We start from the raw sequence: 17465 nt of genomic DNA, 5'->3' as shown, positions 1-17465 counted from the left end.
ACGGCTTAGCAAAACTCTCTTCTCTTAGAATTAGATGAATCGAATTATGCAGAAATAAACATTAAACAATCTTAATTTGTATCTTTACAAATAAGTTAAATTCAGTTATTATCTTCAATGTGCGGTAGGGTGGCTTGTAGGAAATATCTGCTGCGAATCCATGTGGTTTGCGGTAATTAAAATCCCAACTCAAAGGGTGGATGACATGAGGAGTAAATGATCCTGTATGGAGTTTCCGGGGTACCAGGAGACCCCTTCAAAGAAATCCGCCTTGAGTGCCTCGCGGCCGCTACACTGGTAGCACTACATACGGATCAATCAATTAAAACAGAGACAGGAACAAGAGAAAATGGGCCTGAAGGCAGGACCAAGCCAATTTCCATGTGCCAAGAGAAAGAGAGCGCTCATAAGTCCTGCGCAGTCCAGGTTGAGACGAAATTTTGACCCTCGCAAAATGAATAGAGCAATGCTGTTCACTCTGTTAATGGGGCATAGGACGCAATCGTTTACGGTTGCTGTTTGTGCTGAGATACGTCTAGAAAATCTCAAGACGTTTGCGCCCCCCTTCTATTGTTCTGCGTCATGGGCAACCCACTCGTCGGTTATCTTGAGCTTCGTCTTCCGGCCTGTGTGCCGACGAAGTACTTCGTTTGAAGACAAAGGTTGGTGAAGGCTTGGAATTTCGCCATGCTGTTAACATAGTATGCTGGTCCTAAGCCCAGGTAAAGGAGGAGGGTTTGAGGCAACGTACTTTATACTACCCTCAGTAAAACAAAAATAAAATGCTGAGATTACGGAAAGAGTTTAATAGAGTATAGTTGGAGTTATTCCGCTATGCTAAATCCTACCAGATCTCTCTTGGTGACAGGTCCCACAGGCCGACCAAGAAAATTTAATGTCGTTAATAATAAGATGATCGGATCGAATAACAAACTTCGGAAAAATGCTAGGGCATCTACCAAAGTCGACGCGGCAGGTCCTGCCCCTGTCCTGTCGAGAAATAGGCAGGGATTCTTGACCCATGGACGGCGTCAGGACGTAAGTAAGTTAGTCCGAGCAAAAGCAAAACAAATACGTATCTGCACGATAAATATTGGCACCGTAACTGGAAAGACCAAGGAACTCGCAAGAGTCCTTCGGAAAAGACGCACTGATATCTGCTATGGTCTGGTTCCTTCCAAAAGATGCGACATTGAACGCGAACGCAATAAAAGTTGCTATAGACTTCTTTATTTTGGTAGCCCACGCACTCAATATAGTGTTGGCATTACCATTTCAGAGGAATTCCGTGATGCAATTAAAGACGTCGAACGATGAAGCTCACCATTATATCAGCTGATCGCACTATTCACTTCTTCACTGCGTACGCACCACAGACAGGTCGATCTGACGCCGAGAAAGATTCTTTCTCGCAACTTCTCGATAAAGTTGACTGAAGGTTTCGTCCACCTTTTTGGAAAACTTGGGTGTTTAACCCGAAAAAGAAAAGTCCATGGATCACAAGAGAGGAAGTAAGTTGCTTCTCAAGTGGTCCGGTCCGTCATCAACTGGGTGTTTACTTAAGACTCTCGGCATCCTCAACAAAACTTCTCGTTGAAAAGACTTGTCACGTGCCTGCTGACGACTATATCATCATTGTCGGCGACCTTAATGGTCATGTGGGTGAAAAGGCAGACGATAACAGGTGTCACAGGGGAAAGGCGTTTGGAGCGCACAATGAGGGTGGCGAGCGTATAATTGATTTTGCGGACACCCATGACCTTGTACTTATGAATACATCGTTCATCAAACCATTGTCTCATCTTCCTATATTTTATAGTGGGAACAGTAAAACGCAAATCGACTATATTCTCATAAGACGCCGACTATGAGATCATCGCACCTCAACATCAGCCGTCACTTACGTGATTACCAGTCATTACGAACGTGGAAGGATCGTGGAACCAAATGAAAGACACGATCCACAAAGCGGTCTTTGCAATGGTGTTACCGTCGGCAAAGACGATGATTTCTAGATATACAAATTGATCATCACCTTCAATGCTCGGTCTGTATCGCTACGGTCGCCAAGACCGTCTTTCCTTATCAGATGCCCGACTAATCAGATTACCCATCACGATCGCAAAATCGCCTTTTATTAACCCCTCTGAATTGGGTAATTCCTTATAGTAAACGTCCTTTTCTACAATATCGAAAATCTGGTGCATAGCAATGCACAATTGTGATGCTCCTTAACTACGATCCAGGCTTGTGAGTTGGGTCTCCACAATACACTAAAAGTGTTCCATACTTGTCATCAGAACCGACTGAAAGGGATAGAAATTTGCTGGCTAGTACCCTGCAAATTTCTAAACTTTACTGCTACCGAAACGTCAACAACGCCTCTGATAGTGACTGATCTTATACCGAAGATCTTTGGCTATTGAAAACCGACTATTATTGGTTTCTGGAATTCCAACGATATTAGCTGGATATACTCGACTTAAGCGAAGTAATATGGTGGTCTCTGGAGAGTACTTCTCCCTTTCTTTGCACACTAATGGTAATATGCTTTTGCAGTCTGGCAAGCCAAGTCGTAGCAGACCCGAATCCGGTACCTGGTTGTTTCTAGCCGCTACTATAAGGCATGCTTTCTTGACCTGGGAGCCGGTTTCTAAAAGATCTCTAACTGCAAGATTTAGGTTCATCTTAAGAAGCGTTAGAATTGTACAATGCTCATGAGAGGCTTCAGTAAGATGATGGGTGACCCGGATGCTCTGACAATACCATGCTTGGTCACGTAGGGTGGTGGGAAATTAGTGGATTTTTCCAGTTTCCTTCGTCTCGTGATTAGTGGCACACGGTTCGAGCACAGAGTTTGCCATAAGGTCAGTTGCACGAGTCGAGTTATCAAATCGACCACTTTGCGGTCAGTTCTGGCGGCTAGTAGGTCTTTCGGCGAAACGGGAACTGGTACTCACAATGGAGCATAAAACCCGGAAAATGGTTGTCCAAGCAACACCAAAAGCTTCGATATCATACGTTACTTCCACTTCCACTTGGTGATCGCTGAGTTCTTTATTAATGAACAACTCCATACGCAGAAGGATGAAGTCGATTTTCCTGCCCCTAAAAGCTGAACAAATTGTCCCAGCTGGCTACGCTACACGGAAAACCGAAGTTACGAAACCACGAAAGGAGCCTAGGACTGGACGGACGACAACGAAAACGATAGAATTATTTGGGCATCTTCCCATGGTATATGCACTCCTTAAGCAAACCGAATGATGCTCAGCAGCGTTTCTTAGTTAGCCATAAAATTATATTTGCGGTTAAAGCGTAAGGGTATCCACTCTGCACTTCCGAGGCAAATTTTGCAATATAAGGCTTATAACGTTCATACCCCTACAGAGAAACACTGCAGAGTCGAAGAAGGATTGGTTGGTTCGAAGATTAATGTAAACTAGTAACAGAATGGAAAAATGCTTCATACGGGACAATGCTGCACTTTCAATGGGCGCGGGCACGCGTAGAGGCCCATCACGAATTCTGTCGAGTGAAGAAGTGAATTGACAGGGAGAAAAAGGAAGCCTTGGAGAACTAAAAAGTCTGTGAACTCGAGAAGTACAGGGATAGGGAGAGAAGGCAGCAGGAGCGGAAGTTTTACCAACAGGTCAGCAGGATGAAGCCTACACCTCGATGCTCATCCTGCCGAAACAAAAAAGGACATCATCGGGCCATACCAAATAGATTTCAACCCAGGCAAATCAGCGACAGGTTAGTTTTTCTCTCTGCGGCAGGCAATGGAAAAACTGTTGGCAAATGCACCATCGACTTCAAGGCCTCTCTTTTCTCGGGTGCTATGCAGGTCAAAGTCCACGTCCTGCAGGGGGGCCATAGGATCTAGTTGACTGCGCAAGCGTGAAAGCGGCCCGATGAAGCGACGCGATGGGCTGGAATTCCGATACCGAGCAAAATCACGAGAAGTTTAAAATAGTGTGCGCCGTGACAAAAGTAAATTTGCTTTTGCACTGATGAGGGAAGCGGAAGATGACGCAGAACGCAATGATTTGCGAAGTAGAGATTTCTTGGAGGAGTTTGCATGAGGTCGCAAATCTTTTGGTGGTAGCCAAGCGGAGTAAACCAGCTGGGCTTGACGGTCTTCTCGCAGAGTTATTTGACGTTTCTGCAAATCTGCTGCTTCTACTCGTACCGAAATCTTGTGATCTAAGACGCTTCCCAGAGAGTGGAAGGATGATAGTTATAATTTTCCAGAGAGTGGGGATGATCGTTAGAATTTCAAAGAAGACACCCGTTTTGAGTGTGACAATTGGAGGGGTATTTGCTTGCTGCCGGCCGTCACAAAAATAATAGTTAAAATAATCCTGGAACGCATCAAGATCTCGAAGGCTTGATCGACAGAGAGCAGACTGGCTTCCGCTCCGAATAATCATCCATTGACCACATCACAGTGCGGGGAGTTTAGATCTTCGCTGCATTGCTCTGCATTGATTTCGAAAAAGATTTCAATAGCGTAAACAGGAAGCATATTGAGCGTGATTCACGCAGTAGGGGCATTCCGTAGAAACTAAGAGCAATTATCGGAGCGACATATGTTGGTGGAAAATGTCACCCGGACAAAATCGCAGAAAATTTTGAGGTCAAAACGCTAGAATTTGAATCTTGTCACTGATATTATTTCTTCATGTTATAATTATAGTCGGACTGAAGATAAACACCATCAAAACCAATGTTCTCAGTCTGGCGGGTCATCCCACGCACCTTATCTGCATTAATGGGCAGATCATAGAAGGCGTCGATTAATTTGTATATCTTGAAAACGTGATTTCTGCCAACAGTGGCACCGAACTGGATGTTGCCCAATGCTTTAAAAGCGTTTTCGCTATCTTCTCTAATACCTGGAAATGCATTGATCACCAGGATTAAGTTGAGACTGTCCTGTGCTAATGTTTTTTCTGTGTTGCTAAATGGGAGTAGCATCCATTGTTACTCAAAACCTCCAAGCTTTAGTAAACACCTGTCTGCCTCTTATTTTTGGAGAACGAAGAACGGAGAGCTTTGTTGGCGCACAGGCCTGGTAGTCGTACGGACTCTGAACCAAAGATCAAAATGGCAGTGGATAGGTCATACAGGGATCGCCCCAAGGACACTTGCCGTAAAATGGAAGAGAAGGAGTGCAGGGATCTCAGGAAATCGCGGGGGGAAGTGCATTTCGGGTAACCACAAACGATGGCACGTGGGTGTGGTCGACCCACTATACCCCATTAAGGGGTAAATGACAACTGCATACTTCGTTGGGTTTGTATAGGTTTTTAGTGACGACATTCGGGCTACGGAAGGCCAGCGAGTTATCCCAACGACTAATGGATGAGACATCAGGAGGCCCGGCAGATGAACGCCATTTAAGACACATGAGCTCGGGTGGAAGACAACAGATTTCGATTAAACTGCGTTAGCTTACGAGCAATCTCGAGACATTGAGTTGTAGCAGCCGGTGTTCAATGTTGTGTCATCCTTAGAACTTAACTCACGTATTTAGTGCCATATAGCCTTTTTGATGCTCAGGCGACTGGTCGTGGCCTAGCCACGCTGGTGTGTGCAGTGGATATTGAGGGATTCTCTGAAAAACCGTTTCCTGCTCTATGCGACGCTATAGGGCCAGAGGAATATAGGTCACGTCGGAAGCAGCGAAGGAATCCATCCTAAGACCGGATCTCTGGAACGCCTCCTGTGATAGTCTGCCAAAACTCGACATGCTAGGAGAGTTGCGCCTGGTAGTTTATGCAGACGATGTTGTGGCACTTGTTGCGGACGCACTGTTGAATAGGGTTAAGAGGGTTAATGATTAGTTATGGTTTCGGCCTTGCATGGAAAGTCATTTTGACCGGAAAGAGAGAGTGCCAACCTATATATATATATCGATCGGCGAGTTGATTATAGAATCAAAGCCTTGGCTTAATGTTTGACTCAAAGATGAACTTCTTCGAGTAAGCCAAAGCAGCAACGGCTAATGGTGGATTTCGAGGACCCTATATCCACCAGGATGCGTCTTTTTGTATGCTGATGCCCTAGACAATTACGAGATGCTGATGACCATGGCAAGTTGTCAAGTTGTTCCAGGACATCAGTACTATTGCGCTCCTTTACTAGAAGCAGAGAATGCACTTTTTAAACGATGGTAGCTCGGAAATACTCTTCAAGGTAAGCCGCACATCATCCCACACATCGTTGAAGGAGGAGGAGGATTTTCCTCCTAAGCTGCTCACATGGCCCGATATCGTAGCCGAATCGATTGGTGTCGTCATAGAGGACTCATTCGGTCGAAGCCAATTGATCTTGGCTACAAATGACGACATGATCACTGTTGATGGAGCTCACTTTGCAGCCATTTGAGTCAAAAAGTTCTGATTCACAGAAGACCGCTGCCGTTTTGGTTTGTCTTTAGACATAGATGCCCTGGACGGATGCTGTGTTTTCCCCGCAGGTGGTTTGTCCTAAGACGGTTTGTCCGGAGATGGTTTGCCCGAAGACTTTTTGCTTGGAGGCATCGTTTTGCCCGAGGGCAGTTTGTCAGGAGGCAGTTTGCTGCCAAGACAAGACTTTAGCTTCAGTAGGTGGCGCCGACTGGAGCTCAGGGTCAGGAGTGTTGCCAGAAGGGAACTGATTCAGCTCGTCCGTTGAGGACCGGGTTCCAATTGGGTTGATTCCCATTTGAACAAGTGGAGAATCTCAGTGTAGACTTAGGTTCTTCATCGGTGATCCCAGTTCAATCTTGGCAAAGCCCCTTTTTGCTGAGACAAAATTAGCTCACCGTTCAGGGCTACTTCGTAAGCCCTGTGACCATCCAGCCCTCGACACCGTAGTCACACCTTGGCTTAGGGTTTTGATTACCGCTTAGCTTCTGGTGTCACCTCTGGTTTCAACTGGGATCTTCCTTATTGGGTACCTTCACCACGACGGTCGGATCGTCGAGGGAGCCCTCATTCACCTAACCTCTAAAGAAGGTGGTGCCTAAAGTGAATAAGCAGAAAGTACAACAAATAGGAAGCCTAGGGTTTCTCTTTAGTAAAATTTATGAAACTCAAAGTACCTCATAGCAAATCAAGCCGCATCATGGTTTAGTATTTCCCGGGATAAGGGAAATCACGCTATAATTTCGGGCTGACACGTCTAATTAATTCCTCAGAAAACTTGAGTTCCGTGTTATTTTATTCTTCGCGGTCTATTCACCCACTGATATGTAGTGAAGTATGAGGCAATCAACCGGCATTGTTCGCGCTGTCGACCCCAATTAAAACTTTGAAGCATTCGCTAAAACGGGCAAATTAGTGAATATGAATACCATTTCTAAAAATTCCATGATGACACAATTAGACTAAAAATTTTCCAAACCCAACCAACGCATTTCACCCCCTGCCTGTCGTCTAAAAAGTATACACACTACATATGTATACCCAGGAAGGGAAATTCGAATCCAGACGATCAGAACTATGTTCAGCTAATCAGTGATTACAGCTCCAACTTGCGATTTTAAGAGTCCCACAAACAAACTTAATATATTTCCAATGTTTTACTAGCCTGAAACAAAATTAAATGCTTACCAGGCTACAACGCTTCCTGTTTACTTCCAGATTTCCCAATCAGCAATGTATGTTCCGTTCAACTGATAACAATTGCGATTATCATAAAATCACCCAGATTTCGAATATAAATAGGCGAACCTTACTACCTTCATCAGTCAACAAGAAATCAACAAAGAAATACAACAATGAAAGCATCTTCATCCTTACTAATCATCTGTGGGATCGCAGGAATCCTTCCCCAAATCAGCCTCACTCAACGGCAGGGAAGAATACTAGATGGGACCCCTGTGGACACCTTGAGGCGATTCCCCCACTACGTAACCATCACCAAAGGAGAATACGGGGACAAGAAATACTGTGGAGCATCAATTATATCTAATCAATGGATCGTGACTGCATTGGATTGTGTTCGCCAAGGAAATTTCACTCTACAATTCCTAACTAAGAACCTCCAGGGTTCAGCAAAGTCATTCGCAATTACGCTGGATGAGTTTTCTGTAGTTCCGTATCCAACAGACTACGATAACATCGCCCTCATCAAACTACCAGTCACTCTCCAATTCTCCGAGTTCCTCGCTCCAATCCAATACACGGGAATAGGTGGTGATTACAGTGGAAAGAACAATGGCTTCGTAGTGATGCCTGGCTTTTCACCGGGTCAAACCAATGTTTTGACTTATGGAATGTTCAAGTTGACTTCTTCAAACCAGTGTCAGGCAATATATGGAAATCTGTTCGATGAGTACCTGGACATTTGCACTGTGGGTTGGGGAAACAGCAACCAGATGCCGTGTGAAGGTAACGAGGGCAGTGGACTTGTTTTTGGATGGCCCAGAGAACCACGTTTGATTGGGATCTTCAGTTCACCCACAAAATGTGTATCAGGAAATCCCGCCATTTATGTAAAGCTGTCAGAATATGAGTCATGGATCAGCCAAACTATTGAAAATCATAGTGATGAACCAGCCACTACTATTAGATACTAAGTTTTATACTGTTAATAAGGCACTCTGATAGGAACACACCAACAAAAAATAAAGAAAACTTTGAAATTTGCTTCCTTCTTTGTTTCTTGACTTTTTGTAGTGTGAACAAATCATGATAAGAAATAAGAAAAGTAACGCATTTCATTGCATTTAAACCCAGCTCTTCTTGCCATCCAATCCTGAACCCACCCAACCCGCAGCATTTTATTCAAATCCTCAAGGATACACTATTCTCAGCACATTTGCAAGAGACTGCATTGTGGCAGCCTTTATAGACTAAGCTTTACTCAATGTTCAAATCGTTTTTCGTCGAACCTTTTCAGAGCAAACCACCCTCCATCACCGACTGACTGATTTCAAAGTAGCCGCGATCGGGTAGAAACTGAAGTGCCAACGGCCGTCTGCCCACTATAAATCTTCAACTCGATTGCCCTTAGGGAAGAATTGTTGAGGTAACAGTGCGGTTTTCTAACCGATGTCTGAAAGATACATAACTAACTTTGAAAAAAAATTAAGCTATAATACTTACTTACAAAACAGTGCTCCGTTTAATTTCCAGGTTCCAGAAAAATATTGGATCCAGAATAATCTTAGCAAGACATACTGGATGTCATCAGACCGTGAGTCTACTGTGAAGAAGAAGGAGCTTAAGCCCGACATATCCTTGGATGTTACAACCATAGAAATAGTCACCTAAACCACCCGATGGGTGGCGAAAACATGCAATACTATTATGCCCCTACTCGTAAGTTTGTGAGCCGAATGTTTCCGGGCAAGAAGTATTTACCAGAGGCTTAGGAGAAACGCCGGTGGCGGTAGCCGAGAAGGGACACAAACACAGTTCTGTGGCCGCTTAAAATAGGCCATTCAGAGAAGTAAAAAGAACTGCTTCAAACCGCTATTCAACCATGCCGGTATATGCAAACACTTGAAGTGAGGCCTATAGGGTGGTAATGAACAAGCAGTAAACGTAACGTCAAGTGGGCTTCTTGAAAGAGATTGTTGCCAGTCCGCTTCCTCATCACGAAAAGAGCAGAAGGCAAACGGTAATCCAACCCAACGACCGCATAATATCTCCAGTAACTGTGGAGGAGTTGCGCAAAATATGTGGTAGGATCGGCGACAACAAGGTCGCAGGTTTGGATGAAATCCCTAACAAAGTTTTGAAGCCGACAGTGAACACCAGAGCGTATCTTATCGCTGCAGGCATGCCGAAAAAAAGAATGTTCCCTCCTCGGCATTCAGTGCCACCGCTGTAAGAGACGGATGGAGACGAATTCAGTTTACTGCTGATGGCTTTAAATCACATCAGATGACACAGTACTGGTGCGTGATCCCAGTCCGCGTTCTGGCGAAAGAATTGAGTGTAGTGTACCATGCAAAACGTGTGATGAGACACACAGAACGCAAGAATGTGGCAACCTCAGAATGGAATGATCTCTAACAATGCGGGTGAGACGAGTCTACCAAAGATCGCTGGACTCACCGAGCCGCTCCTAACCTTAGGGTATGGTGTGAGCGAAAACATGGAGAGGCCTATTACCACATTACCCAGTTTCACACGGGACACGGTGGTTGGTATAGGTAGTATTTGTATTGCATTGGGTTTGACGATTCTCTGAATTGATGTGGGGGCATACCGAAGGATCCAGAGTATGTGGTATCTCACTGCCCAAGATTCACGATGGAGAGGGGAAATGTGAACCAAGCTGTGGGCAGAAGCATGAGCCCGGAAGATATAGTTGCGGAGATGATGAGGACAAAAAAGAACTGGTTTACCGTTTCCTCCGTAATCGTAAAAATACGGCAGGAGAGGAGGAAGAAAACAGAAAGGAGCAGAAGCACGAGTGTCATATGGCAATCCCATCTTGCGAAGTGATACCTAAATGGTAGTTCTGCGGGACTATGGCTGAAGAGACCGTAAGTGTCTTTTATTGTGTACGAGTCCCACATACAAAAACTCGAAATTGGACAATTCAATCATTTTAAAAAAGTTAAAATTATTTATTATTAAATTATTAACTGCCTTCAGTCCCTTAAAGGGGTCTATCCGTCCATTCAAAGAAGCCCTTTCGACGAAGGCCCAGGTGCTGTTTCTCCATCACATGCCTAAGTATATCTGAGTTGGAATTTTCATCGTGTATCACAATCGCACTATGACCTTTACTGAGCATCTTCCCCTTTTACATTGAAAATTTTTTTATATCATATAATCATATATACATATTTGATTCATGGCTCTGTCCTTTGAAAACCCCTGATCAACGATGACTTCTTTGAGGTGATCACAGACTTTCCCAAAACTGCCTATCTAAGAGCGTCTTCTAAATGTAGAGTTTGCAGGAAACCTGTTTCCTTCGCCTAATGTCTTAGGGGCGGGAGGCTGCATATGACATAGCTCCGGGGAAACGTCAAAAGCTGGTACGAATACCACTTGTTCTTTAAACTAAGCTTCTATGCATAATTAATGAGATACGGTCTTCACTCGATCATAGTAATGGCACGGAACAGTATAGATCACCCTGTTAATATCGAACCGGTTGCAATATGAATTGCCTCACACGTGCCATCGAAGGTAGCCGCCGCGGTACTATAAGATACACTTGCCCTAATTCTGAACTCTTTTTCTATGCACTCGACGGGTCCGCTACTCCAAGTCACTTCATCACCAAAGTAGCTTTTCATGTCTAGGTTGGTATATTCTACCTCCTCCGACGATATTCTCCACTTCATTAAGAGTAAAAATCTCGAGCACCTCTATCGTCTGTGAAGCTAACGAAGGGTGCAGAGCTAAGATTTTCATCAAAACCTTACAAGGAAGAAAATGGCATTTACTGCTTGGCGCACAGTCACGTGCCATCCTTCGCGGTTATCTTAAATGCTCTTCAGTTCCTCCACAATTTCCCCAGACGCCTGCGGTCCTTCTCTGCTGTTCAGCTTCAAGTGTCCTTGGAAGGACTCACCTTCATGGCCTAGTCAGCAAAGCTCCTCCTTAATGAATGACCTATTCACTGCTACTTTCGCTTTCTGATCACATCGCGTACGGGTGCAAGGCCTGTACGTTAACTAACTTCTTTGTTTGAGATAGTATCAGCCGTATTCGAATGATACTGCGCAGACAGATGTTGACGAATGCTTGGAGCTTTTCAGTAACAGTGGGGTTCACTTTCTATGAGCTACTCCCATGTAGCAATACAGAAAGGATACTAGCACACAACAGTCTCAACTTGACCTTGGTGTTGAGATAGCTCCATTTCCAGAGGTTAGACAAGGCAGCAAAAATGGATCTAGCACTGTTAATGCGTCGGGCAACATCTAGTTTGGTGCCACCGTCAGCGGAAACCGGTCCTCGTAGATATAAAAATTGATCGACACTTTCGATGCTCTGCCCGTTAACGTAGATAGGGAGAGTGCAATGACCCGTCAAACTGGGAATCCTGATTTTGTTGGTGTTTATCTTTAGTTCGACTCTACTTATCTCTCTTTCCAAATCCAGAGCCACTTGGCCAAGGTCGATGACCCAGTGAGAGAGTAGAGAGTAAAGGTGTCATCGTCCATTGAATTCCTCCACGTCTTCCGGACAGGGTAGCATGAAGAACGTCAGCAATAACAAGAAGAAATTATATTGGCGACAACTCTCGCGGGCTCTACTTTGGACCTCAAAACTTTCCGAGATTTTACTTAGGTGCAGCACATGACATTTTGCGCCATCATGTATCGCTTTGATAATGGCTATTAGTTTGTCTGGAATGCCCCTCCATTGAGCACCCCAGATACAATCCCTGTTCACATTGTTGAAAACTTTCTCGAAATCGATGAAGAACAGGTGCAGCGAAGATTCACACTCTGCGCACTGTTCCACAATGATATGTAGACTAATGATGTGGTCAATGCAGGATGATCCAGAGTAGAAAGCAGCCTGCTCTCTGTCGATCAAGCTTTCGAGATGTTCTTTAATCCGTTCCAGGGTTATTTTAGTTATTATCTTTGGGACGGCAGGGGGCACGCAGATATCCCTCCAATTGTCACATTCAAAACGGGTCCCCTTCGCTGAGATCTTGACGATCATCCCCATTTACCACACTCTGGGAACCGTCCCGGGTTCCTCAGATTTCTGTACGAGTGGACGCAGCAGATCTGCAGTAACTGCAGTTGCAACGATAAATAACTTTGCGGGGAAACGATCAAGCGCAGCAGTTTTACTCCGTTTGTCAAGAATGCGTTCAAAAACCTTCATGGTATGGAAGAGGAACCGGATCGGACGCTAAGTTGAACAGTCTGCTGGAATAACTTTCATTTTCCATATTGGAACTGTAGTAGAAGTACTTTCTTGATAGTCAGATGGTATTCCACCATCCTGAATAACCCGACTGGGGAAATGCTGGGTCCAAGCTCTTCGCTTTCCAGAAGTTAGATGTCATCAGGTCCTGTTGTTTTCCCGGATTTTATTCGTTTTATTGCTTCCTCGACTTCAGTTGCACTGACAGTTAAGCCCATGGTGTCTAACGTAGGTACCTGTCGTGGAGACTTAATCCTACGGTCCTCTTCAGACACGGATTGATTTTGTGACCACAAGCAGAGCCCTGCTGAGATAAGCAACAACGGTACCAGTCGATACCAAGTGCATGGTTTTGCATTCATACTGGTGGATGCAAGAATTACCTAAATCTCTACCGAACTAAGGAGTACGGCACCCGTATTGAAACGCAACACCACGCCGAGGCCCGAAGGTCTCTTCTCGCTTGAGCACAATCACAACCACCATGAAACACCCACTAGGGGGCCAACCGCAAATAACCGAGCTGTACTCACATACAACGGGAGTTCACCCGAAGTATGAGTGTCCAGGGGCTATCCCGGTTCCCATGGCACCAGTATACCTCTGGTAAGATTTCGTGACCAATTTGCCACTTCAGATGAGTCCCCGTGCAGACTCCGGTCTGATTACCCTAATTAGGCCTTTGGAGCATTCGCCTACTGCATCACGGCTGGCAAACCAAAGTGAGTACAGCGTCTCACGGGACCACCACTATGGAGGTTCTCCTCGGCCACTTCCTTCCTTACCGCCACCTCTGAGCACCAGTTGCACTGACAGGTGGAATTACTTCAAATGTGGGCAATACTTGTGGAAGTGTAGGATGAAGAAATTCTGCCGTTGAAATTTGCTCGAAATATTCTCGCCATCTACCCGTTGCGGGTCTTTGCACCGGGAAGTCGCTAGAAGTCATCTTTCTTGGCATCAGGTCCTGTCTGTTCGATCAGCTGTTTTAATTGTGAGCTTCATCAACCGATCATCAAATCATTTGACTGTTTTAATGGCATCACAGAAGCTCTCAGATATGGCAAGGAATCATTGAGTGTGTGGGCTACCAAAATAGGGAAGCTTATAGCCATTTTTACCGTATTTGCGTTCTATGTCGCAGATTTTGGCACCAGCCATCGCCTTCTTGTAGAGCGTTGATATCAATGCCCCTTTTCCGAAGCGCTTTTGCGAGTTCATCAGTCTTTCCAGTGAGGGTGCCAATATTTAACGTGCAGACACATATTTCTTTTGCTCGGACTAACTTACTTACGTTTTTACGCCGTCAATGCGTCAAGAACCCTTGTCCATTTCTCGACAGGACCGGGGCCCGTCCTGCCCCGTCGATTGAGGTGGAAGCCCTAGCATTTTTGTAAGGCTTAGCATTCGACACGATAATTTTTTCTTTAACGAAATCGGCGGCATTTGCTTTGTCAACCTGTCGCAGAATAACTATACGACCCTGTGAGTGGGGTTTCACAATACATTCAAAGTCTTCCCGGCTTGTCGTAAGAAACGACTAAAAGGAATATAAATTTTTGGGCTAGCAACCCGCAAATTTTGAAAATTTATTGCTACCGAAACATCAGCAATGCGTCAGATAAGGACTGATCTCACGCTGAAGACCTTTGGCAATCGAAAACGGACTATGATTGGTTTCTGGAATGGGTGCTGACTTCTCGACAACGGTAACGAGGGAATGCTCGCTTTCTCCAACTTTAGCCAGAATCCCAACGATATAAGGTGATGAGACACTGGAGCGTACCCTTCTCTCCCTTTTGCGGTAATGCGCTTTTGTACTCGAGAAAGCCAATTGGTAGCAGACTTAAATTCGATGTCGGGTTTTCGCTGCCTTGACAAAAATCTGAAAATGCCGTTATCTCAACATGAAGACAACACACCGAGTTAAGACTGTCACTCACTGTCACTCAAAAGCTTCAAGCCTACGTGAATACCTGTCTGCGTGATATAATCGAAGTTCGTGCACACTGAGACCGGTAGGCGGAAACGGCAGTGGATAGGTAACACTTTTACGAAGGGGCGACAATTGCACTGCTAGCTACGTCAAGCAGTGGAATGATGGCCGACGGATGGGTCGCCCGAAAGGCACCTATCGCAGAACAATAGAGAAGGAGTGCAGGGATCTCAGGGAATCGGTGGCCGAACAGAAGCACATTTCACGTAACCGCGAACGATAGCGCGTAGGTGTAGTTGACGCGCCTACCAGGGAGTGAATTGCAACCTTTGGGTTTATGTGGGTTTTTACTGCTGTTCTTCGGCTTCGGAAGGCCGTCCAGTCATTCCAATGACTAATGGATGAGACATCAAAAGGGACGGGCAGACGAACATCACTCCAGACATTATCTGGGGTGGAAGAGATATCTCTGGTGATTTCGATTCAAAAGAGTTAGCTTTTGAGCAATCTTGAAGTTACAGCAGGTGGTGATTAGCAGAGCGTCATCCTTGGATCTTAAACCTATTACGCCTTTGGAACTAAGCCATATTATCTCACGTATTTGGTGCGATACAGCCCTTTTGACACTCAGCCTTAGGATCGGATATACAGAGGATTTTTCAACGTTTTTAATCGCTCATATTGATATCATCATGCCGTTCACAAAGTCAGGCGTTTTCCGGTGCTGCCTCACCATGCTTGACACGTTAGCCTGAGGTCTGCTCGACCTTTTAACTCAGGAGTTTTTCCTACAGTTCGCCACTCCATCGTAATGGATGTCACCATACTGCCAGAGGCGCTTACACCAAGGATATAAAAACAGAACGCAATTGCAGCCTAATGGCTTTCCTAGAAACGCGTGGTTTCTGTTGTATGTATGTTTGTAGTGAAATAAACAGTTGTTCGAATTTCAGTAGTCCGTAATTGTTCATGTGGTTTATCCTAATCAGAATTTCACTATCAGATACCACACTTTCTCAAAATAGTAAATTGTTTTTCTGGTATTTTCCCATTCTCTCCCACGAGAGTAATCAGAAATGAAATAACTTCACCCTCTCCTATTACATCTGCTCCAACCGGCCTTCTGCACTTCCAAGTGTTATTCACCACTGCGTATCCAGTATAGGTCACATCGAAGTTGCTAGGTTGGGTTAACCAGTGTCCGGATACGTGTCACTTCTGTGAATGCTCGAGGTCAAAAATTCGCTCCGGGGGAAATCGCCGCGGAAAATCAAAATCAGATGGGTAGTAATGAGGGTAAGAATACTGATAATGCCCAGAAAGTTCTACAGGTGTCTGTACTATGGACATACCTCACCAATTTCTAAAAGACCCAATAGGAGGACGGCATTCCACAGATGCGGTCAGGTAGGCCACCAAAGAAAGATGAGCAACGAAAGCGAAAATTGCGTATTTTGCAAGGGTAGTGATGTGTCTGGTGAAAGGGTTGCACAAACTGCAGGTTCGGTGTGGTATCCTGTCTTCTCACAAGTTTCTGGCGCAGTTCGCTGCGGAGGTAAAAGCTGATCTAGTGATAATCAGCGAGCAATACGGGGCAAGTACCTGGCTTCATGGCATCTCGACATCGGGGGTGGCTGCTACATAACTGGGCCCGGGATGGTATTCGACTTCGTGTTCTTGTCCAAGGCAGAGCGTTTGTTTGGATTCGGTGTTTAGGGATAAGGTTTTTAGCGTTTACCTTATGTCGAATGGGACGATGCGGACTTTTGACGAAGGCTCGATGCTGCCGAGGACGTCGTTTCGGGCACGAAGGTCGCATCTTGGTAGGCGGTGGGGCCTTGAATGGGACATGCTTCACCCAGACTTCGAAGGTAAAAGAATCCTGGAAATGGTGGTAAAAAGCGGGCTCGTAACCGCTCGCCGCAGTTAAGCCAACCTTTCGGTTCTCAGGCTGTGTAAGCATTCTTAACGAAACCTTTGTGTCGGAATGTCTGGCACCGTGGATGGACAGGTGGCGTATTCGAGAAGAATTCTTGGCAAGTGGCTACCGGTATATCGCGTTCGAAGTGGTTGACGCTATTTGTCGCGCTCACCATCCCGGCGCTCAACGTCGCGTCCGTGAACATCGGCAGCAGTGCAAGAGCGTGGCACCTATTGGAATGGGCACAGCAGTGCTCGAGGGGACTTCGGGGGTTGCAGCGTTGTAGCTGACACTGTTGTAAACTTAGTGATGAATATGATAACGACAGCTTGTGAAACTTCCATGTCCCGGAGGAGTCCCCCCTGACAGGCCTTCTATATACTGGTGCATGGCAATTTGCCAAGCTACGGAAGGAGGGCCTTAAGCTCCGCAACGCTATAAATAAAAGCGAAGCTCGCGGCCGGCAGAACCTAGTCAAAGCGGTAAATAAGGACCGCTGGAGCTTGGCTAAAAACTTGTTACCCGGAAAATTGTGACTTTGCGAAAAGCCGGCATATTAAGTACCGACCGGATGGAACGCATTACACGAGCAATATTTCACAGACATCCCGTATGGGTTGATGTTAACCGCACGGAAGACTTTGAAGACTACCTCTTTTTCACAATGAAAGAGCTCTAAGAAGCAATTCTCACCATGAAAAGTAAGAGGGTGCCAGGTCCTGATGGTCTTGTTTATGAACTGGCCAGACTTGCTGTTCGT

At 45.4% G+C, this 17465-nt stretch overlaps 1 protein-coding gene across 1 annotated transcript; it reads left to right on the top strand.

The window, feature by feature from the left end:
- Positions 1–7768: 7768 nt before the first annotated feature.
- Positions 7769–8569, top strand: LOC119654060 (plasma kallikrein-like). The gene has a single exon (XM_038059225.1). It carries the CDS (start codon positions 7769–7771, stop codon positions 8567–8569), a length of 801 nt encoding a protein of 266 aa, XP_037915153.1.
- The last annotated feature ends 8896 nt before the right edge of the window (positions 8570–17465 follow it).

This window comes from Hermetia illucens, chromosome 4 (genome assembly GCF_905115235.1).
Source record: "Hermetia illucens chromosome 4, iHerIll2.2.curated.20191125, whole genome shotgun sequence".
Lineage (NCBI taxonomy): Eukaryota > Metazoa > Arthropoda > Insecta > Diptera > Stratiomyidae > Hermetia > Hermetia illucens.
This window is presented reverse-complemented; position numbering and strand designations above follow the sequence as displayed.

Excerpts from the sequence above, each read along its gene's own strand:
- LOC119654060 (XM_038059225.1), top strand. The coding sequence starts at position 7,769 with ATGAAAGCATCTTCATCCTTACTAATCATCTGTGGGATCGCAGGAATC.